Consider the following 24,719-nt stretch of genomic DNA (forward strand, 5'->3'; position numbering starts at 1 on the left):
GGGTACAGGCTGCTCCTCTGAGCGCCCCCCTGCCCCCAGCACTGGACCGAGCTGGTCCTGGAGACCTGCGCCCCTTGGGTGCCACATCCGTGCGAGGGTCGGGGCGCATTTATCCTCCAGTACGTTTATTAAATCGCATCTGGAGATGGATGGACGTGGATCCAGGAGAGGAAATCACAGGGCTCAGTTGAGCAATCTTCCTGGCTTTAAATTCCGAATAAAAGTCTCGAATATTCCCGGGTCAGGGGGGCACCGTCTCATTAAAACCACTCTCGTCCTGAAACTGCAATGCAGACATTAAAGTGCAGTATTTTTCAATTAGAGCTGACGAATTCAATCAAAATTCCATAGATTAGGATGAAATGAGGCATGGGTCATTTACAGGGGGATTTAATTGCCGAGCCATTAGACAAATAGTATATTTGCCATTCCCGCGTTATCCATCATGTTCGACGTCAATACCGGGGCCGCATCCCCCCGTCCCGCGGCCGCCCGGCGTCGGCTGCAAACGCTCCCTTCCCTGTATCTTCTGATTCCATCTGATTTCACCGAGGGCCACGGGGGATGATAAATGTTCACGCAATCAAGTTCATTAGGGCTCCAAATCGCATTTCTGATTGGGATCGCTCTGCGCCGTCCTCGGAGCGCCTTCCCACCCCCAGCGGGAGGCTTTGGAGACATCACTTTGCATGGAAAGCTGACGTCCTTTTGTCCTCCCCTCCCCCTCCCGCACCCACCCGCGNCTGTGGGCGGCGACTGGGCCCAGCCCGGGGGGCTGATGCCTGGGACCCCTCTCGGGGCTGGTCGCTTGCACTCCAAAGACCTGGGTGGGGGCGGTACCCAGCGGAGCGATTCTCTCTTCTTATTAGCAAACCCCAGAAACAAAGGAGGAGGCTCTTCTGGGGAGAGAACGGCAAGAAAGGCTGAAAACGTCCCTTCCAGCACAGCTGAAAAATAATAGCGTAATATGAACTGCTTCTCATAAAGATACACTTTCACAGAGGTACAGTTACAAGAAGAAAACCCTCATTTCATCCCCGTCCTTTGCGCTCATCGCCGTTAGCGGCCTCAGTAATTTAATTGGAATGGAACGTGAGAAATGTGTCATTTTTGAAGAATTTATGCATCGCTTCCTAGAAATCTCATTGTGTTAACTAGGAGCCTACTGCGTTCGGTTTAGAACCCATAATCACATTTTTATGTGTCTGTATTACGAGTTAATGTGACCTCCTGTCTTTAGCAGATAAAAAAAAAAAAAAAAGAAAAAAAAAAAAACTGTTCTCTCCCCATAACATCTGCATCACACTCCGGCTTCCACACAATACACCGACCCCTGTTTTTCCAGGGCTCCCCAAACTTACCAACTTTCTCTAGAGCAGGGAAAAGAAATGTGCCCACCAAATGAATAATTGCACACCAAATTAAGACCCTGCATTAGACACAGTCGACAGCAAATACTGCATTCTCAATCATGTTTATTGCTTACAAATTGCATGACAAAGAAACCTACTCTTTTTATTGGAGTGATTAAGCTGAGTGTTAGGACTGCAGAAATGCCATTCCGGAAGATTAGATGAAGGCTGGAAACCCGGCTAGTTACATTGCAATGGTAAATGTATAATTTTGTTAAAGAACACGTTTAACACACCAACGAGGAGTGGGTTGTCATTATGGCATCCTAAAAGAGTCAACTGAAAATTATATTTATTTATAAACATAATACCTATAAAATGCGCATAGGTAATCCAAGAGAAGCAGGCAGTTCCATAATCCATGTTTTAATGACTGGGTTTTTTATTATGGCAGCATAATTCTATATGATACTTTACGAATCGATAGTTTTCCCCTACTCTCCTCCCCTTTACGGTGCGAGCTAAAATCTCTTCTCTCGGTTCTGGGGAGAGCAGGTTGGTGGGCCGGGGTAAGACCGTTTGCTTATGGCGCCACCTGCAGGACTCTATGAAAATGAATTTCAGTACTTCCGCAATCTTGCAGGGGCCCTGGGCCCTTAGCTCAGGCTTATTTTAGAAATTTGATGAAATTACTAAATGTTTTAACATAGAAATATGTTAACAATTTTAAGACAAATCCTGGAGTTTGAAAAGTGTTTTGATGTTTCCAAACTATACTTAAGTCCCAGAAATAAGATGCAGTGTTGATCATAGTTGAAACTTGGGGACTTCTAAATATCCCAGCTGCACATAGAAAATTTGAGTAGGGAATAATTTATCCTTGAAATAATGGAATAAAAGAAGCNCTGCACATAGAAAATTTGAGTAGGGAATAATTTATCCTTGAAATAATGGAATAAAAGAAGCAATATTCCTGGTTTATCACTTGGTCTTTGGGCAGCCCTGAAGAGATGAGATGCACTTGGCTCACTAATAGCCTCTGAAATTGTCGTGATTGAGTTTTTTCAGGGGCCCGGTGTAGACAGGAGGGGGCTGGGTCACTGGAGCAGACCCAGTTCATTCTCAAGCCTGTATTTTATACCATTTCTGTAGAGGGTTAAGTGTTCTTTGCAAAAGTTCACAGCCTGCCCCATCAACGTGTGTCTACGGGGTTATTTCAGAGATTGGAAATTTGACAATTATGTACACTTCCTGGGATTAGCAAATGCTCCTTAGAGTCAGTGGCTTTGATTCTCTTCAAAATATACTGAATTTATAATTATCTTAAAATTGACACAAATACACTAAAAAGGCCCAATGCTGTGTTCAGAATGTTAAACAACAGGTCACACAGTGCCCAGTCCGTGTGCTAATTGCCGTGGGCTGTGGATTCCGCCTGGCGGGCCAGCGGTGGACATTTCATCCTGTCCTGGGGATGGTCGGTGTGGATAGAAGCCAACTCCTATTTCTGAATTCTCTGTGGTCAGATGACAAGTAATAATCAAATATATTTGATTAAAGTTGGAGGAAAAATATTCCCTTTTTTTTTTTAGGTACAAACAGCAGGTCAAAGCACCATTTATTTAGCATTTGTTACCTTCTGAATTTTGAGCCACATAAATGCATCATTAAAAACTAAACTAAAAAAAACCAAATTAGGCCTTATGGAATTGGGTTTATGTAATATACTCTATGAGAAAAATAATGATGTTCAATGTGAACTGTATAAGAAAGGAAAACATTTTTAGACCCTTTATTTATTTTTGCAGCTGGTGGGTACGGGGTCTGAAGCCGTGACCTTGGCGTTGTAAGGCTGTGCTCCAACCAGCTGAGCTCACCGGCCAGCCGGACCCTATGTAGTAGAAAAAATAACAAGGCATGTTTTGTTCACTGGAAAAGAAGCCGGGATTGTTCTAGTCTCAAAGTAGGATGCCTTTTGAGATGTTTATCTCAGCCGACTTCCCTTCTTCCCTCCCTCTCTCCCTCCCTGCTTTTCTTTCTTTCCTTTCTTCTCTTAGTCCTGTCATTACTCCGCTCCTCATCCTCCTCTTCTCCTCTCTTCTTCTGTATGTGGAATTATGCAAGTCCCTTGGTTTTAGAACTTCCTAACACTTGTAGCACAGAGCACAGCTAGACAAAGTCATCAAAACAACATTTTTTTGTCAGTTATTTTAAGTTTTGCTTTAACAAAGTAAATTGCTAGCAGCGATTAAATTCTACAAAACTACGAATGGATGCCATCTCATTGGATAATTAAGAGAGCCCCAAACCACCACACTGGCCGTGTTTGTCCCATACCGTCGCAGCCATGATTCAGCAACAGTATTTAGCACATCGTGACAGCCACTGGACCCCAGGTGACTCGGAACCAATTCCTAGTGCTGATTTGCTACTGATTCTCTTGCACTTGTGTGTCATGTTCCCGAAGAGCTGGGGGCTGGTAGAGGACTCCTGACATCTCAGGAGGTCCAGTTTGTCGCTGCGTTACTATCACCTGGGTCCGTGTTGAGCACAAGTGCGAGGTAGTGCTGATTTGCTACTGATTCTCTTGCACTTGTGTGTCATGTTCCCGAAGAGCTGGGGGCAGGTAGAGGACTCCTGACATCTCAGGAGGTCCAGTTTGTCGCTGCGTTACTATCACCTGGGTCCGTGTTGAGCACACGTGCGAGCCTGGAGGGGTCGGACACCACGTTTCACATAGTGTTGACTGGGCGGGGTGGGGTGCAGGGAGCGCTCATCATAGAAGTCACATGAGGACAGCGATGGCCAGGGAAGCCTCGCGTGCACGTACTGCCACTGGCCCCCACTCAACAGTGACGTAGCCAGAGAGAACGTGGCAAGGATGAGAGCCCTCACTCTGCAAACCTCCCTGTTGTGCCCACGCCTCTCCAGCAGCCTGTGACGAGCTGTCCTTCCCTTGGCTGTGAGCTCCATAAGCAGGAGGGCAGCCATCAGGTCTGTCCTGTTGATGTTGGGTCCTCAGGTCCCAGCGCCAGGCTCCACCCCCAGCTGACTTTCAAGAAAGTTTAAATAAATGAATGAATGTGGAAACAAACGAACACACAAAACTGAAACCAGAAAACAGCAGTGTTGGTGAAGATGTGGAGAAACTGGAACCTTTGTGCATTACTGGGAAATGTAAAATGGTATTGCCACCATGCAAAACAGTATGGAGGTTCCTCAGCAAACTAAAACTAGGACGACCGTATGATCCAGCAGTCCCACTTCTGGGTACACACCCAAAGGAATTGAAAATAGGGATTCAAAGAGGTGTGTGCACACCATGTTCATTGCAGCAGTCTTCACAACAGCCGAGGGGTGGGAGCCATCCAGGTGTCCACTGACAGATGCATGGATAAGCAAGCGTGGTATATATGTACAGTGGAATAGCATTCAGCCTTAAAAAGGAGGAAGTTCTGTCACATGCTACAGTGTGGGTCAATGTGAGGACCCTGTGCTAAATGAAATAAGCTAGTCACAAAAGGACAAATACTGTACGAGGTATCTCAGTTTTAGGGGGTTTTTTTTGCGCCTGGCTGGTACAGAGATCTGAACCTTGGGATTATAAAGCTGACTCTAACTGAGCTCACCGGCCAGCCCGAGGTATTTCAGATTTTCAAGATGAAAAAGTGCTAGAGAACTGTTACACAGCAATGCAAATGTGGTCAGTAATACTGAACTGCACACTTAAAAATAGCTAAGATGGTAAATTTTATAGTATGTGGGTTTTTTTTTTTAACCACAATTAAAAATAAAAAAAACCCGAATGAACAAATGAGTGGATGGTTTATCCACAGATTGGCTTCACAGATTGGCTCCTCCCATGAGTGTCTGATTTTAAAAAAATAATAATTGGGGGTGAAAATAATGGGGAAAAAAAAGAATTCCTCCACAATGACAGAATTTTAGGTAGCTATGGGGAGACATTTGGGGCTTACCATGAGAATCATGTTGCTATTTATAAGCTATAATTTGGGTTTGGAAACCTAATAATTTATTATTCATTAGATTTTTAAAAGCATAAAGTCAATATGTTTTAAAAGAACTTTGATGTCTTCCAAGACTCTTCAAAACATTTAAAATTTAATGCATTTTAGAATTCCAACCGAACTGTTTCCTAGGTGGGATGGGGTGGACAGGGTGGCTGCAGGGCGTGAGTGCAGGAGAGAAACAGGTGCTCTCGGATTGTAGTTTTCACGATTCAGCGAGGGCTGGGCTCCTTGATGGCGATTGTGCTGTGTTTTTTTTTTTTTTTAAACCATTCTTACCCTTCTAATTTGATCGCATAAATAACATTATGATTCTTTCCCACTTCTTACAGTCTCTATTCCCATCTTAGGCTGTTTTCCTCTCTAGTAGTAAAACGACCCTAATAATAGAGGGAACCACTTGTGGACGGTCTTCTCTGTGCTGGTCTGGGTTGGGGCTTTGCAGTCTCTCCACTCAGTGGGGCCGGCAGACCAGGAGCAGGGGTGTCACCTGAGGTCATTAGAAATGTCCACATGTGCAGACCCACAGAATCCAAGTTCCACTCCAGACCCCCGAGTCCAAATCCGCATTTCAACAAGATCCTTTTTAGAGTTGGAGAAGACCTGCCTTACATCAGACATCCCAGGTCTGCAAATTGAGCCAACTTCAGTTAAGTTACTGTCCTTGTCACTCAGTGGAGGAGCTGGGCTCTGAGCCCATCTCTAGGGTGTTATCATGGGTGGCCACCCACCTTCCAGTGTGTTGCATTCCTTTCCAGCACAAAGCAATCTTCCTAGAGTCCCATCAAGATCACACCTGCTCACCTGCTCGATGGCTCCTCACAGCCTGTCCAAGGAAGTTCAGAACTCTTGGTCTGGATGCCAAGGCCCTCCTGATCTGTCCCCCTCCCTCTCCAGCCCTGCCTCCTTCCAGCTCCCAAGGTGTGGGGACCCTCCTCTCCAGGAGGATGAATCACTGTCCCTCTGCTGTGCCCCACACTTCCCTGCACCCCTGGCTTTGTTCAAGTTTTCCTGTAGTGACTTCTGAAAGCCTGTGTAGGAGGGGCTTGGGGAGAGTCATCTGCCTGGGATGAGGGGGTCTGAGGGGTCTTGAAGCTGTGTTTGTATAGCCCTTTTGTAGGACGTGTCAATTGTCCATCTCAAAGGGTGGGATATGGGTGGGTCAGCTGAAGGAGCTGGGGGATGCTGTGTTATCACTTCCCTGGCAGATCTGCTGTGCTGAAACCTGACCGCCCACCAAGGCTCTGCCTGGCTACCTCCTTCATGGCACCCACCCTCACTGGCTGGGCCCAGCATGGCCCCCTTTTCACTTCCACAGTGGGCCTCACTCATAGTGCACACAACATCCTGGGTTATTTGCTGGAATCTGAACTCCTTTTCCAGTTGGCAACAATGGGGGAGGGTGCCCTGCCCTCTGTGAGGTTCATCCCAGCTGCGCCTTGCCCTGGCTCCAACTGGAAAAATGGGACAACTGCTTATCCTTGGAGGATGACCGTGAAGAGTCCTTGCTCTAAAATATAGTTCATTAGTAGAAAATTTGAGGCCTAGCAGGGGCGACAGATGAGGAGACGATTGCCACTGAAAAGACAGTTTATTACTCACCATTCCGAAGAGGAAAGGGCACACCACTGGGGGGTGGGAGGACCACATGGGAAGCACCAGGATCAGTCAGTAGGTGGGGGTAGAAATGAGGGAGGCAGGTAGGCTGGCTTAGAGTTGGCTAGTTTAAATAATTTCAGCAGGCTCTGTCGCACAGGGGCTGTTCCTAGTAGTCGGGCACCTGGCTCTGGGGTGGACTACGGTCTGGAGTGTGAGCATTGATAGTGGAGGTGGTTGGGTGTGGGCTCTGGGTGGGCTGGTTTGTATTTGAAAGCACAAGCTCCAAAACCTTGTTTACTATCTCCATGAGCTGGCTAACTCTGGGAAGGGCAGCCTCTCCAGGGTCAGCAAGGCCCCAGACATCAAAGCATCAGAATGCAGAAAATAAAAGACAAGGTTATATAGTCCTTGATGTTTAGAACCTCTCTCTTGCCATGTGATGCTCAGGCTGAGCTGAAGGCAACTTCTATCAACCTCAGTCTATTGGCATCTGGCTTCCTGGGCTGGAGGAGTTGGGGTTTGGTGAGGGTGTCAGAAGACTCACCCAGGATCCCAATGTCCACTCTCCACCCCTCCAATGTCCTCCTGAGGAGCTCTGGACTGTGATGTGCTTGGAAGCACCAACGGGCCCTGGGAAGGTGCGCTTGTTGTGGAAGCAGGTGTCCTCTCTCAACACGTGGGTCCATCCTGTTCTGGGGCAGAGAGCCTCCCCCCAGCTGGCCGGGCTCCAGGAGGGGTCGGAAGCCGAAGGTCTGGAGGCTGGGGGCAGCACATTGGCTGCTAACACACTGGGGGCAAACCTTGGAACAATATGGGTACCTTTTACTCTAACTTTCATTGAAAGGTGCTTTCTGATACCCAACACTATGAAGTCACAATTTTACTTGATCCTCACAAGCAACCCTGAGAGGCAGAAAGGGCTTTTATGACCAAGCCCATTTTGAGGCAAACCTGAAGCTTGGTGCCACACCGGAGTGCGAGGGGGACGAAGAGTTGCCATCCAGGTCCGCCCCTCCTCATCCAGGGTGAGCTCCTTGACACGCAGCCTCCACGGACGGGCACAGACGAGAAAAAAAGTCTTTCTCTCAGTGTTCTGGTTTTCAGTGCAAAACACCCTCTGGCTCCAAAAGTAGGTAATTTTGCAGAGACTTCGGCAAGGGTAACAGCGGTATGAGGTAAAAGCACTTTTTGCCAAATGATTTGCGAATGGCACAGCGGCAGAGATGCTGCAGGCAGCGTGGGGTGTGGGCCAGGGCCAGGAGAGACTGGTAGAATGGCTCGTGCATCTGGAAAGGAAGGCGGGTGGCCGTAAATCTGTGCACACGGAACCAGCAGACACTTCCTTCCTAGTCAGACCACTGATTGAACAATCAAGCCTTTCTATGACTAACTGATACCACGTAACCACATCAGAGAGAGAAGCACTATTTTGCAGGAACCATCCCCTGTATAGTTTCCTCAAGTGCAGTTCCTGCCGAGTCAGAGGGAGCTCCATTTTGGGTGGCTTGAGATGATACAGGTGGTCTCCTTGCATTCTGTTCTGCCCCCTGCCCCCGCACAGCAGCCCTGCAGCTCCAGGGGTGGCCCTCTCAATCTAATCAGCCGTGACAAGCCCTTCCCCTTTGCCAGTGATGGGCTCAGAAGCCAGGCCTAAGCCAGTGAGCACACGGTATTGCTCTGATGCTCAGTAACGTGTGCATGACTCAAGTCAATGAAACAGGAGGGGAAATTTTGTAGAGGCTTCTGGAAAAAAAAAAAGTTCTTGCTCTTTTTTCATCCACAGTCACCTGTGGACTTTGTCCTGTACAGATGTGATGCCTGCAGCGGTCTTGGTCATATCTTGAGCTATCAGAAGATGAGGCTGACACACAGGGCCAGATTAGTGTACCCTAGATGGAGCCAGAACCTGTGGATTCAGGTGGCCCCGATGCACACCTTTCTCTGGACACTGGTTAGGGGAGCCCCCAAATTCTCAAGCCAGCATGGGCCAGCTTTCTTCTCCTTGCAGCCCACAGCACCCCAACTACAATAACGGGCCCTTGGCTGTGTGATTCTTGAGCCTCAGAAGAAACACAGAAATGTGCAAACACACCCCGGTCTCCTTCCCCCTTCGTCCTTCAGCTGCTTATACTCACCTGGACACAAGCAGAAATGGACAAACGGTTTGTACTAAAGCGGGGGAAGGCAGCCGCCTCACCTGGAATATTTCTTCAGGTATCAGCTCCCTCCAGGACTCTGACACGTGGAGCTGAGAGTAGGAGTTGAAAAGGACCTCGATGACCGTGGGGGCAGGTGCACAGGTCCTCAGCACCTGGTTGGGAGAGGTGAAAGATACAGTGTAGGGGACTGGGCTTGGGACCAAGTGGGGAAAGCGTGGGGAGATGTGGAGGTACGTCTGGAGCTCACTTCTGCCACTTCCTAGCCCTGTGACTTCACTATGCCACGTCACACAGGTAAGAGCAGCAGTGACAGCACACGGTGTTGTTGCAGGAATCAGGTGAGTGAACACTCAAGGAAGCACACGGCAGTGGCTCTGCAAGGGCAAGCTTGTCACCACGTGATGGCGCCTGTGAGGAGTCTGGGCAAACTGCCCCCGGGGCGTGGGCTGATGGCCTGGCAGGTGCCCCAGGGGCCACTCACAGCAGAGGAGTGAAGTTCTGCTGGGAGGAAGGTTGGCCTGAGGATGGTGACCCCAATTTCTTACCCCAATTTTCCAATATGTCAGGAAATGAAGAACTAGGGGAGAAGAGTTGGTTTGCTGTTGAATTTCCTCTTGACTTGGCCTTTGTATTTTATTATTACAGTCCCCGCTGGCAAAGAATTCCTATTTTCTTACTTACAAGCTTATAATTCAAGCCATCAGATTCATCATGAGGATGGGAACACTATTCGCTCTTAAAAATTGCACTTTTTTATTATGGAGAAATTTGAATGCATACCAAAGTGGACTGAATAGCACGATAAACCCCTACGTAGGCGTCATCAACCCACGGTCGATCCTCCTCATCCCCTCCCCTTAAAACTGTTTTAAAGCAAATCCCATGTATCCCATCATTTCATGTGTAAATATTTCAATGGGTCTCTTAAAGGACCCTTTAGAAGAAACATAAAAACAATATCATTATAACACCTGAGGAATTAACAATAGTTTCTTAATATCATGTAATATATAGTCAGTGTTTAAATTCACAAATTTCTCTTAAATGCCATTACATTAACAAAAGAATGTTAATTTGAATAAGAATCCAGAGAAGAGCAAAATGGTGAGATTGGTGGATATGCCGTATTTTCAAATCTCTCTTTCTGGTTTCATGGGATTTGTCGTAGAAACTGGATTATTTCTCCTGTAGAGTTTCTTGCTGCTGGGACTTTGCTGATTATGACCCCGTGGGGTTTGTGAACATGCTGCTCTTCTCTCTTTTCTGCAAAGATGGATTTAGAAATGTGACCAAATTCAGATTCGATTCTGGAGAAGGGCAGGGCAGGTGCACAGCTCTCTTCCTGAGGTATAAGGTTTGCCAAGGGCTGTAAAATTGTTCTTCCTGTGTCTTGCTTGAGAAGGTTGAGGTGATGCAATTTTTCTAAGACCAGCCACCACATATCTGTGGCACACAAGGACCAGAGCCAGTGCTGAGCCTGGCCTGCAGTATGCTTGCAGGGCTCTGAGCAGAGTCAGGTGGGAGAAAGTATCTAGACCCTCACTACAGAGCTCCCTTTACAACTCTTCTAGCTTCGTCACAGCTCCACATCTAAAACGCCGTTACAACAGAGAAAGGCAAAACAAAAAAAAATTTCCTGTATTCCTTTGCTCAGAGATAACCACTATCAACATTTTGTGTGTGCTAATGTTCTATGCATTTAGACAAAAAGTTGACATATATATATCACAAAAACGAGTAAATGCTCTTCATATTATTTTGAAACTTGATTTTTTCCAATCAAAATAGACCGTAAACAATTAAAAAATTATAAATGAGCATTTCAAGATCATTTTAGTCTCCATATATTTTATTTTGTGAAAATATCATAATGTATTCAATGAAGTAACTATTGTAAGTTGTCTCAATATATTTTGATATGATCACAATGAACATCCTTGAACATAATTCTATCCTCTTCTGCCCCCAACCATTCTTATTTAAATACTTACATTGAATTCCTGGCAATAGAATTACAGGGTCAAAGGGTGTGTACATTTTAAAGCTTTTAAAACATACTGCCTAATTGTAAGTGCATATACTGGTACACTTGTTGAAGAATTGGATATGACAGTACCTCTTCCCCTACCCAGAGCGTCTCATTGATTATTTAAATTTGATAGGTACAACATAGAATATTTACTTTTGTTTTGGTTGACTGTTGGTCTTTCTTCCTTTGTGAATTGCTAAATTATGTCTTTTGCTCATTTTTCTATTGATGTGTTCATTTTTTCACTGATTTCTAAGTACACTTTATTTATTAAGGTTATTTTTCAGGTAGACAATCATTTTGCAAATAATGGTTTTTTTTTTCCTTCTCAATATTAATAGTTCTTATTATATTGGGTAGAGCTTTGAAGTTTTTTTTTTTTTTTTTTTTTTGTCCTTTTTCGTGACCAGTAAGGGGATTGCAACCCTTGGCTTGGGGTCGCCCGCACTGCGCTCAGCCAGTGAGCACACCGGCCATCCCTATATAGGATCCAAACCCGCGGTGGGAGCACCGCTGCGCTCCCAGTGCCGCACTCTCCCGAGTGCGCCGACCAGCTCCGCACTCTCCCAAGTGCGCCACGGGGCTGGCCCGAGCTTTGACGTTTGATGCTAAATAACAACATTGATAGCAGGCATAATCATTTTATTCCTAATTTTAATAGGATTGTCTTTAATGTTTCACTATAAACATGATTTTGGATATCAGTTTCAGATACGCTGTTCTAAGTTAAAAAATATCTTTCTATTCCTAGGTTACTACAAAACTTAGGATTTAGTTCTATGTTTTGCCTTTTTCAAAGTAAACAGAAAAATATTTTCCAGTATTACCCATTTTTGTCTTCATAAAACAGACACTATTTGGCTATTCTATATATAATATATATTATTTCTCTCTATATATTTAAGAAATATATTATGTAATAATATATTCTATATATAATATAGNCACCGGCCATCCCTATATAGGATCCAAACCCGCGGTGGGAGCACCGCTGCGCTCCCAGTGCCGCACTCTCCCGAGTGCGCCGACCAGCTCCGCACTCTCCCAAGTGCGCCACGGGGCTGGCCCGAGCTTTGACGTTTGATGCTAAATAACAACATTGATAGCAGGCATAATCATTTTATTCCTAATTTTAATAGGATTGTCTTTAATGTTTCACTATAAACATGATTTTGGATATCAGTTTCAGATACGCTGTTCTAAGTTAAAAAATATCTTTCTATTCCTAGGTTACTACAAAACTTAGGATTTAGTTCTATGTTTTGCCTTCGCTGTTCTAAGTTAAAAAATATCTTTCTATTCCTAGGTTACTACAAAACTTAGGATTTAGTTCTATGTTTTGCCTTTTTCAAAGTAAACAGAAAAATATTTTCCAGTATTACCCATTTTTGTCTTCATAAAACAGACCCTATTTGGCTATTCTATATATAATATATATTATTTCTCTCTATATATTTAAGAAATATATTATGTAATAATATATTCTATATATAATTCTATATAGAATTATCATTATATATTATAGGTATATTATACATACTGTATATTATTATTATATACGAATATAATATAAAATCAGATTCAATTTGCTAAGATTTTCGAATCTCTTAATAACTAAATTTGGTTTATTGTTTAATTTTTTTGAGCTATTTTTGTCAGGTTTTAATATCACTTTATGTTGACTTAGTAAAACTGAGAAAATGTCTATCTTTTTAATACTCAGGAAGATTTTAAAACGTGATAATTATTGGAATTCAGAAGGCACGACAGATCTTGCATTTGACATTGTCTACGCCTGGCATTTAGTTGCAGGTAACAATTTGATGTTTTCAATTTCATTCAGGGTTATCGGCACATTTTGTTTTGGTTTCTTCTTGAATCAATTATGCCAATCTATATTTTCCTGGAAAACAATCTTCATTTTAGAGAAATTTGGTATTGCATGTGTATCCGTCAGGGTCCAATAGGAAATAGATGGCACGTTTGATAGAGGATTATTCCAGAAGCGTTTACTGATACAGGAATGATTTAACCAGGGGTGGGTGCAGGGGGCCAACAAGCAAGACTGCAGTGACGTGGAGCTGGTGGCAGAGCCATCACCGCTCTTGGTCCCGAAGGGTGAGTCAGGTGGGCTGTCTTATCAGAAGCAGCAAGCCTTGTTTGGGGACACACAGTGAGCCTGAAGCGGGGAGCCAGCCAAGAGAACAAATCCTCTGACCCCGCTCTCCTTTCCTCCCCCCTGCAGCAGGGGCACCCCGCTGGCTAAACCCACCTGGAAGGCAGCAGGCAGGAGCCCTGTAGAATGTAGTGCACGCAGGTGGAGAGTAAATCAGTCAGGGAGACATCCCCACTGTGTCTGTGAATGAGCACCCTTTTCTCATTTGAAATCCACTGTAATTGTATCTTCAATGTTTTTTCTTGTTTAGCCTTGCAGGAGGCTTATCTATTTAATCCCACCCCCCCCAAGGAATCGGCGATTGAATTTTATTGATCAGTTGTCTTTTAAAACGTTTGAATCCATTGATTTTTGTCTTTATCATTATTAATTCCTTTCTCCCAGTGGCTTAGGTATGTGCTGTTTCTTTTTCCAACTTTTTGGATTGTCGACTCAGTTAATTTAGTAGCATTTTTCCCCCTTCAATCATAATAAAAGCAACTTTTAACTTGCTGTGCATTTTCCTTTGAACATGCTCACAAGTATGGTCACAGCCTAAGTTTTGAGGCATCGTGTTCTCACCGTCTTTCTTGCTTAAATAGCCTGCAATTAGATAACTACTGATACAGTAATTTGGGAGTGTGCTATAAAATTTCCAAATGATTAAGTTGTTTTTAAAAATAAACAACTTTTTGCTTTTAATTCTCTGGTGTACTGCAATATGGCTGCAAACAGTGTCTACCTTTGGGTCACTAGAAGGAGTTATTTTCTGTTTGGTTCAAAGATCTATATATATGTGTCACATTTTTGATTGAGAGCTTCTGTATTTTTAGTTTTTTGCTCACTTAATCTGTGAAAGACTGAAATACAAATTAAAAATCACCTAGAATTATTTTTCAGTCTGTTTCTCCATTTTAACATAATCTTTTTTGGCACATAAGGTTCATAATATTTATCTCTTCACTGCGGACTATATCCTTTACCAATATCAAATTCCCCCCCTTATTTTCTGTATTTCCCTGTAATTCTTACATATTGATATAAAAATACATCTTTTTTTTAGTTTGTTTTTGCCAGAATTACGTCTACCCATTCATTAATTTTAACCTTTTATTTTACTTTGTTTTAAATGTGTTGGTAATAGAGTAGTTTAAGCAATTTACATTAATTATTATACTCTATTTGGTTTTACTTCTATCCAATTTAATTCTTTTTGATTTTTATGCTTCTCGTTGTTTCCTTTGTTTTCTGATTCTATCATACAGGTTTGTATTTTCTTTGCATCTGTCTTCTGTATCTTGGAAGTATGTATTTTCTTCAAAATTCTACTAATGGTTACCTGAAAAGAAAAAATACTAACCTATATAGTTCTCTAAAAATCTAAATAGTACGTTCTGTGTTCTAGACACGCCGTTATCCCTTCTCTCATGTCTCTCTCTTAACTAACCCTTCTCCCTTCTTAATACTATCTGGAGTTTTGGTTCCAGATTGTGATTATTACCTGACTGTATTTTACGTTATGTATCTCCTTCAGTAATAATTTTTGGTATTTGCATTTGGTTTTACAACCTGCCCTACAGTTATTTAAGTTCTCTCTAGTTTAGCTGGGCTGTGTGCTCACCACCTGTCCTTTAAGCTGTCCATTCCACGGACACTTATCAAGCTCCTGCTAGAAGCTGGTGCAATGGCAGACTCCACCTGCACAGCACTTCACAGCCCCAAACAGTAACAGTAACACAGGTGTTTCGGTAACATGGGGGGGGTATTACAAAGTGTTAGAAATAGCACCTAACTTAGACCTGTGGTTAGTGGGTCAGTGACAGGCTTCTGGAGGAAGCGACATCCCAGCTGAGACCTGGCTATGAAGCAGGAGTTAAAAGGAATAGAGAGTTCTTGGGACAAGGGTGTTCTTGGCATATTATGCCAAGTTTGGGAGGTGACAAGAAGCAAATAGTGGTGGCTGAGGCATGGAGTTGGACATGCAGATTGGTGAGAAATGGACCTGGAGAGGAAAGCAGGGGCCAGACCATGAAGAGTATCATGAAAAGAAGGCTGGACTCTATCTTGAGGGCCCAGGGGAGCCCTCGAGGGGTTAGGAGTGGAGGAGCGATAGGATCTGGTTTTCAGTTTAGAATATCACCACCACCTTGGCTCAACGTGGAGAAGAGTTCAGATGAGGCAGATAAGAGGGTGATTCCACAATCTAGGGGAGAGACGCTGGTGGCTAAACTCAGGTGGTAGCAGTCAGGGTGTCAAGAGGAAAACATTTTGAGTGATATTTAGGAGGCAGAGTTGAGAGAATCTGAGGATTGACTTCCCCCTTCCTGAGCTCTTCTTGAGTGTTCTTTCTCGTGATGTGGGGTCCACCCACCCCTGTTAGCTGCCAGCCCTCACTGTGCCACCCAAACTGCCCATGCCCAGAGCGCCTGTGAGCTGGCCCCATGTGCTCAGCGCTCTGCCTTGCCCTGCTCGCTCTGTCAGCCACGTGGGACACGGCGGGTGACACCTTCCACCTCGACACGGTCTTTGCCCGGCTTCCAGGGAGGTGCCCTCTTGTCTCCTGTCCCGCCCCATCGGCTGCGCCTACAGTTTCCTTGGTTGTCCTCTCATCCCTCATCATCTGGTGTTGGAATGCTCTGCACCCTGTCCTTGCTCTTTTCTCTGTTCACTCTCTCTCCCTGGCGATCCTGTCCAGTGTCCTGGCTTTAAATACCATCCCTCCACTCCTGGCCCTGAACAGTGTACGTCCAGGTTGGTCAAATCTCTCTCCCGCAAACTCCGGGCTTGCAAAGCCAACTGCTTCCTGAATATCTCCGCTGGGCGGTATCTCCCCTCCGACACCTCAAGACCTGGACTCCCGATGCCCCTCGCCCCCTCCCCAGCCTGCTCCACCCGCAGCCCTCCCATCCCAGTGGCCCAGATCCGACCTTCCACTCCCCTCGGGCCCAAAGCCTCCCACTCATCTCTGACTCCTCTTTCTCTCATGTCCCACATCCAATCTTTAAGAAATCCCATTGGCTCTACCTTCAAAATAAACCCCAAATATCCCCCGTCCACGCCCCCACCATCCCTCATGTGGCTCAGCCCCCTAACTCGTCTCTGCACTCCTGTCCTCCTCCTCCTAAGTATTTTCTCAGCACGGCAGCCAGGAGGATCCTTACAAAACACTAGTCAGGTTCTGCTTCCCCTCCGCTCAAAGCCCTCCAATGGCCAAGTCATTATGATGTCCTACAAGACCCCATGAAGCCAGTGCCCTGCCCCTCCCATCTCTGATCTCACCTCCTGCTACCTTCAGCCACACAGGTCAGGGGTCAGGCCCTGCAGCCTCAGGCCACAGACTGGCTGCTCCTCTGCTGGGCTGCTCGTCCCCAGATGTCTGCATGCCTTTCTCACGTCGCTGTTCCAAAGTCACCCATCCTAAGTACCCTATTTAAACTGCCACTGCTTCCCACCCCGCTTCTTTTCTCTATAGTCCTTATCACTTTATCGGCCTATTTGTTGTGCTCATTGTTTCATATCCATCTTCTTTATTAGAATAGCTCCATGAGGGCAGGAATGCCTTTTTTTCCTGATCTGTTCACCTGCTTATCCCAAGCGCCTAGTATGCTACAGGTACATGACTGGAGCTCCATAAACATTTGTTGAATAAGTAATTGAATAGAAGTATTTATTTTTTTCTTTTCAAAAAATGCATTAGGAAGGCATGATTTATGAGCCCTTGATATCTGCTATGGGTCAGATGTGTCCCCCCAAAGTTAATGTGCTGGAAACTTGTATCAGTGTTCAGAGGGTGAGAAACTCAATGATGGTATTTGAAAAGTGGGGCCTTTAAGAGGTGACTAGATTGTGAGGATTGTGCCCCTGTGATTGGATTGATCCATTCATAGAATAATGGGTGTGGTTCTGATGGCTTTATCAGGAGAGTGAGTGAGCAGCTGAGCTGTCTCTTGCTCAGCCCGTTCTTGCCATGTGACACCCTGGTCGCCATGGGACCCTGTAGAGAGTTCCCACCAACAACAGGGCCCTCACCAGATGTGCCCCCGGACTGTGGATTTCCTAGCCTCCAAAATTGTAAGAAATAAATTTTTGTTTTCATTATAAACTACCCAGTATCTGGTATTCTGTTAAGCAACAGAAGTGGACTAATACAATGCCTAAAAATATCTTTCTTTCTTTTTTTTTTGTCTTTTTCGTGACTGGCAAGGGGATCGCAACCCTTGGGGTGATGTCACCCGCACCACGCTCAGCCAGTGAGCGCACCGGCCATTCCTATATAGGATCCGAACCCATGGTGGGAGTGTCGCTGCGCTCCCAATGCTGCACTCTCCCGAGTGCGCCACAGGGCCGGCCCTAAAAGTATCTTTCTTTTGCCATCAAAGTGAAAGCTATCTTGGCTGAGTCTAAAATTCTAGGGTCCAAACATTTCCTTTAAAATTCTGTAGATGATATTTCATTATCTTATACGAAGGTACTTCAAAAAGTTCATGGACAAATAGAATTAAAAGATAATACAAATCTTTCCATGAACTTTTGAAGTACTCTTGTACTAATACTGCAGCAGGGAAATCTGAGTCCAGCCTGATTTTTATTCCTTTATGAATAACCTGTTTTCTGCTTGGATACTTGGCAAGATTTTCCTATGTCTTTTTAGAACATTTTTGCTAGAAAGCATATAGGCATGTGTCTCCTGTCACTGATTTGCAGAGAACACCCATTCAACTTCTAACTAAAAGTTAAGACTTTTAGTGCAGCTAAGTTTTCTCCTACTAAGTTTTTGGTTTATTATTTCTGATCCACTTGTTTTAGGCTCTCCTTCAGGAACATCACTTACCTGTGGGTTGGCTCTCTACTCTCTGTCCTTTACGACTGTCACTTTCTCTTTTAGTTTTTAGGTTTTGTTCTTTTCTTTTGCATTTAAGAAGAGCTTTTAACATTAGTCCTTCTTTTACTGAATATTGTGGTTGACTTCCCAACAATCCAGATGATTAGTTTAATCCAGTCATGGTAATTCCATCTCCCTTGCCAGTTATTGGTTCAGGGAAGGGCAGGTTTAAGCCAACTGGGGAGACTTCCTCAGGGCTTCTAGAAAAAAGCAGCAGCTGGATGTGAACAAGGAAGCTGGTTGGCCCCATTGCTGGAAACCATCTGTGATGCAGACAGGAGCCATTCCGAGGACAACGCCGACTCCGGAGGGCAGAGCAGAGTTGGAAGATCTGCTTCCTTGGTGACATCATCAAGACATTGAAACAACCGATTCTGAAGCCTGCTACCTCTGCACTTCTTGTTTTGTGAGATAAGCTAGATTTCCTTACGTAAACCTGTTTGACTTGGGCTTTCTTCTACTTGTGGCCCAAACTATCTGTATCAGTCAGAGTCTGAGGCAAAAAAAAACCACTCCAGGTATTTCAATCAGAGACAATGTAACATGGGAGTTGATTATATAGGAAATCGAACTGCTGAGAAGCCAGCAAAGTGAAGACAAGGTAGCCCAGAGATCAGCCAAGCAGAAAGCTGTTTTTACCCCTGGAGCTGGTGGGACAAGGGGAGGAGGTGGTGTGAAGAGTCCGGAGACCAGGGCCACCCCGTGGAGACTGGAACCAGAGTCAAGTCGGGGGCTGCCCGGTGGGGGCTGGGTCGGTGAAGGGAGGAGCCGGCTGCTGGGTGTTGTGGTCACGGAGGAGATGCAGGTGCTGCTGCAGAAGTGACACAAGGCAGAGGAAGAGGAGGGGAAATACACTGGCTGCTTTTGCCTTCACGCTGCAAGTTCCCTGGTGTCTCCATTGGCTGGACCCAGCCAGAAGCCAGCAGGTATGGGACCCCGATTCAGCTTGATAGGGGCCAACCCCTCGCCCCAGCCCGCCAGGAGACAGAGTGGAAAGCGGGGAGAGATCTGAGGGCACCCAGGCGAACAGCACAGCGCCCCAATTGGCATCAGTCCTTGATTCTCCTCTTGTGAATCAGGCCTGCCTCTCAGCTCCTCCAGTGTGCAGCTGAATGTGGGATCGTGCTCCTGCTTTCTTGTATAACTTTATCTCCTCCCTCTTCCTTTTCATGTCATTCTATTGACTTCCTCTTAATCTGTTCTGTTTTTAATGGATCATAGAGGCTTGTCTTCTGGCACTCCATAGAGGACAGCACATAATTTCTGAGATCTTCTTCTGGATCTTATGATGAGAGATATGGGTTTTCTCTCTGTTTTCTGGGTGCTGTCCCATATTTCTTGTTTTGTCTTTTTCCTCTCATGAAAACATTAATTTTTCTCTTTATTCATCTTTGATGAAGGTGAGAACCAGACATAGAGTTTGTCCCTGTGCAGGGGGAGTCCGTGGTGCTGCTCTCTGCGCATGGGGGAGACTTTGGGGGGCCCAGAGGAGGGAGGCTGGCCTGGTGGGCCTGGGTTCTGGCCTGGAGGCCTCCCCCTGCCACCCTCCTTCAGCCTCCGGTTTCCACCCCTGCACTTGACCTTGACCCCACTCCTCAAGTGCACTGCATGTCCACAAGCATCCCCCACTTGTGGCCAGCTTTGCTGGGTCATGTCTGCAGGACTGCCTGAGACCTGGTGGCACTGCAGCACAGGAACACTGGGGCTTCCCCGATTCAGATACCAGGAACCTTGCGAGTGCTGTGGATGACCACTCCCTCCCTCCCTCCCTCCCTCCCTCCCTGTCTACGTCTTCAAAGATATTTTTAAGTAGACAGGAGCAGCTGCTCCTTTTAAACTGGTCGTCATATTGACATCATAAGAATGATCATCTCTGGTCTCCTCCCTACCCTCAATTAGTTTTTCTTTTTTACAGTCCATTACTGTCACCAAGTCAGGCTTAAGCAGGCTTTAGAGAAGGAGAGGGACAGAGCGTGAACCCAGAGAGGCTGAGCTGCAGAGGGAGCCCGGCCTGGGTGGGCTCAGAGAGGGTCCTCCCAGCCCAGCCCCGCCAACGCTGCTCCCCTGCCGGCCCCACAGTGCGCCCCTCACGTGTGGATATTTCTGGCTCACACAAGCCCCACTAACATGCCATTTCCTTGTGCACGGCCGTCTCTGATTTCAATCTTCCCTTTCTGTGTTGGAGAAAATCATGCCATTAGGAGTGGGTCACACTGGACCCCTCAGGACCGAGTCTGGCTCTATGTATATGGTATCCCAGGCAATTTTTGCTTCCTTGGACCTTGCTCACCTCGACCCTCCAGTGACCCTCCAATCGGCCCTGTCACTTCTCTGCAAAATGGTAAATGACGCCCAGTAACCGCCTGCGACATAGATGTCCCCCCACCGCCAGGAAGAGTTCCCCTCCCTCAGAGCAAAAGCACTGCTTCCCCATCCCCAGGTCACAGACTGTGACAAAGTCTTATTGCCTGTCTCTGGGAATTCATTTTCTGTCTCTCCTCTGTTCCACCTCTCTGGGGCTCCCTGCCCCTCCCCACATGCCCCTCATGTTTGCCAGGCAGCTGGCCGCCTTCATTATTTTTACGCCAACATAGTTTAAAAATCTCCACTGCCTCCTTGCTGTCTGCAGAGAAGCGGCTGCCACATTACTCTGACATGCTGATGTCATTAGTGGCCACGCACACGCTCTTCAGCTAATGAGGCGGCAGAAAGAAAATTAAGGGGAAAAATCACACAGGCACATTGCTTTATAAGTAGATGGAGAAATAAAACAAGAGCAAGAAAAACAGAGGCACGCTCTTTATGACACCCTGTCTCCCTCGTCCCACTGGGGCCTGGGTACACACACAGCTCTGCGAAGACAAGAAATGGAGCCCCGGTTTTTGACTACTGCTACCCCAGGATTCTCCCACCAAAAATCCTATGAAATTGGGGTTAATGTGTGGGTCGCTTTACCTAATTCTTTAATTAGGTAAAAAGAAAACATGGACACTTTAGATTGCTATTTTCAATATTATCAATACCCAGAAAATGAGGCAAGACCAGAGATTTGCAGATGTTTCTAGAATCTGTCATTCTTGCATCAGCCCCCATTCCCTGGTGCAAGCTATCTGCATCCCACACGGGAACTGCCACATCCATCAGCCGCCTAGCCCAGCATGTTCTCTATACTTGAGCAGAAAAATCATTCCCAATTACTAAGGTGATTATGTCAGCTCCTGCACCTGCAATAATGTAATAGATTCCCACCGTTTCTAAGGCAAAGGCCCAAAACCCTGAACAAGGCCCTGGTCTGGCTGTCCAGTGTCAAATGGTTCCCTGTGGCTGCTTCTTCTTCAGCTCCCAGGTCATCTTCTCGAGTGCACATACTGCAGTGTTTGTCATGTCCCAGGACATTTGCCCACGCTGTCCTTCTGTCTGGAATATTTGTCACCCCTCTTCACATAGCTAAGTCTTCAGCCTTCAGATCTGGGCTCACTCATCGCATGCTTGGGGTAGCCTCTGACCCCCCACACTCCCCACCAGGACAAGCTCCCCATTAGGCACTGTAAGGTGAAGCAGGCCTCAGCTTTGCAGTGTTTCCTTCCACATCAGTGTCACACTGGTGCATGTGGTGGTCTGACCCACGGGACGGGCAGCTCCACCTGTGCAGGACATATGCAGACTCCTGGTCCTCACTGTAACTCCACTGCTGAGCACACAACTCCCAAGAAATGTTTGTTGAATGAATAAACAAGCACTAAAGGGATGCCCGTGGGAAGCCAACATCTACATGTTTGGGGCAAATTGTTCATCACTGGTGTTGTCCCTGCACTTCCCTGACTCGTGGGCAAGTCTGAGTTAGATTCACGGCCGCCTGCAGGTGCATGTGCACTGGTTGTGGCTGACCTCTGCTCTGTAGGTAACAGAAGTGACTTTGGGAAATAGCACAAAATAGGGGACAATGTGTTAGCCACACAGGTTGATTGCAAATGAAAAGTGCTCATGGAAGGGAGTCAGGTGACATTAAGGGACAAATAGAGCTGGCCACTTAACCTGAGCAGTGAGTCAGGGAAGTCCCCAAATGAATGCTGGTGGAGGAGGCAGGGGAGCACAGAGGTTCGAGTCCTAGGATGTGGGGTCCAGTCCTGGCGCTGCTACCTTTCAGCTCCACGATATTGGGTAGGTCATGTCCCATCTTGGAGCGGGGCTGGACTCCATGCTCTCCCACACTCTTTGGTGTGCCAACATTCTCATCTGGGGTCGAACCAGAAATGTGCTCTTCAAAGAGGTGGGAGGAGTAAAGTTGGCTTCCATGGAAAAGGACAACACAGGGCTTCACTGCTGTTTCATGAATTCACCTTTGAGGTAAGGAAAGGGCAGGAGAAGGAAACTTGAGCAAAGCCCTTTATTCCACATCAAGCCTCCAACCCACAAAGCCAACTAGTGACAGGTGCCAAAAAGCTGGGATTGGCATTCGTGTGTGCTTCTCTGCCCTCCTGCTGGCTCTCCTCCAGGCCCAGCCCCACCCTGTCCTGACACCCTCCAGAATTCAAACCTGGCCACAGCCTGCTGCCTGCACCTGCCCCCGTGGCCCGTGTCTCTGTCTCTGGTGTTAACTAGAGGTCAGCTGAGCAGAAAGTCTTGGCACTGTCAACATGCTGGCTTCCAAGGCTGTGACACCGCTTTGATTTTCGCGGCAGAGCACTGTGCACAGCTCGGATGGATGCCTCGTGCATGCCTGCTGCGGTGACGGTGCCTTTGTCTGGGCGTGGAGAAACTGTGATTTATGTCATAAGCTCACTGTGAAAGCTTTTGCCTCAGTAATTCTGAGCTCCATGGGTGTCTCTTTATATCTATTTAAAGTACGGCTGCTGCCCACGGACGCGTGCTCTGTGACATTCCTGGTGGCTCTGTGCTCGACTCGCCATGGCGCCTGAGTCTTGCCTGCCGAGCATCTTTGTGGCCCGTTTTAGTGTGTTTGCTGTGTGCTCCACGGGGCTGCTGAGCAGAGTTGCATCTGTCCCTTTGATGTCGCACATGGTGATTAGACCCCGTCCCTGGTGGAGCACTGGCAGGGATCCTGGGTGGAGGAAGATGCTGCCTCTGGATGCCAGGACAGTTTTGCTGTGGTCGTACTGGGGCAAGGCTACAACCCCGCAGACACTTCCACCCTTGCTTAGAGGATTCTCAGTGTGGTAAATGCGTCCCCATCCACCATCTGCTCCTGGCCAGGCATGGCAATGTCCCCTAGGGGTGCAGGGGATCTCAGTGCAAAGAGATCGAATCCCCATTTCCAAATATTTAATGCAGGCAATGCACCCTGGTGTTGCTGGAATTCCTTTAATTCCTTCAAGAAACATTGATTGAAGGTCTGCACATGCCCACACTGTGCTATACGCAGGGGAAGCAACGGTGGGCAGTGCTTTTTGGTGAAAGCCTCAGGGTATTAAGATTTCTCAAGGGAACTCCAGTTCCTTCCACAACAGTGGGGAAATGACCAGAGATGCCTTGTCACCTCCAGGAGCCAAGCACTTCTCATGGCCTCTTGGCCCGGCTATAACACGCTGCCCCCTAAACTACCTCATTCCTGTGTGTCTAACACAGTATTGGGGATCCCAGAATAGGGACCCTGAAGACCCAGAGAGGAGGCTCTGTACCTTGTCCTGCATCTCTAGGTCGAGGTGGGGTAATTCCTACAGCCCTGGAGAGGGAGTTCAAGTGCTGGAGGCCCTAACCCCAAGCCATGTTACCTGAGGGACTGTCCCTAGGACTTGAAAACCTGGGCAAGGATCACTCAAATTGGAGTGATTTCAAGGCTAACAAAGTATTATTTTTAGTCACTATTGAAATATATGAAATATATTGACTTTTTTTTTCCTTTAAAAGAAATTGTCCTGGGTAGTTTCCACTTGTGGCCCATCACGTAAAGTCTTTTTCTCTTTTTATTCTTCATGCAATTTCATAGGACAAGGGCATGTGTCTTGGTTTAATGCAGACAAAGTGAATTGGAAGGGCTGAAGGGGATTCCATGTTATAGGTTGATGTACTAAGTCTGCTAATAATGGGAAACGTTAAAATGTAAATTATGAATATAAAATGTATGTGTTACAGAATCTGATCCCTGCGTTAGTACAGTGCCATAGAGAACTACTCAAAAACAGGGTGAGACGGCGTCAGAAAAGTGTCATCATGTCTGACGAGTAAGGAAACACTCAGGGAGTGGTCTCGGTGGATTTTCCACTTTCTGCCTAACCTTGTGTGGACACAACACTCTTTACTTTGAATGCATCTATTATGTAAAACCAGCATTTGAGAGAAATGTGTGAATCACACAATTTCAGACCATCTAGAATGCTACCCTTTTGGATATTAGCTTGTCAGCTCTTGTTCAAAACTTATCAGGCCAAAAAACGTCCCTTGCGCATGACTGGTGAGTTTAGGGTGCAGGGATGGTTTTTAAATTAAACACACTCACATTTTACATCTAATGGAATGACTTCCGTTCAGCGAAGTCTTTTGGGGAGGACCATCTC

General features: G+C 46.2%; 1 protein-coding gene across 1 annotated transcript in view; it reads right to left on the reverse strand.

Annotated features, from left to right (window-relative positions):
* ASB18 (ankyrin repeat and SOCS box containing 18) overlaps positions 1 to 24,719 on the reverse strand; it is a 72,087-nt gene that overhangs the window by 1,087 nt on the left and 46,281 nt on the right. The window contains exons 3-6 of the mRNA XM_008574662.1: positions 9,177 to 9,290; positions 8,165 to 8,265; positions 6,983 to 7,008; positions 738 to 899 (exon numbers count right to left, since the gene is read on the reverse strand). Coding sequence (XP_008572884.1) covers positions 738 to 899; positions 6,983 to 7,008; positions 8,165 to 8,265; positions 9,177 to 9,290 — 403 coding nt within the window. The remainder of the gene's footprint in view (positions 1 to 737; positions 900 to 6,982; positions 7,009 to 8,164; positions 8,266 to 9,176; positions 9,291 to 24,719) is intronic.

Source organism: Galeopterus variegatus, unplaced genomic scaffold (genome assembly GCF_000696425.1).
Source record: "Galeopterus variegatus unplaced genomic scaffold, G_variegatus-3.0.2 Scaffold57, whole genome shotgun sequence".
NCBI classification, from domain to species: Eukaryota; Metazoa; Chordata; class Mammalia; order Dermoptera; family Cynocephalidae; genus Galeopterus; species Galeopterus variegatus.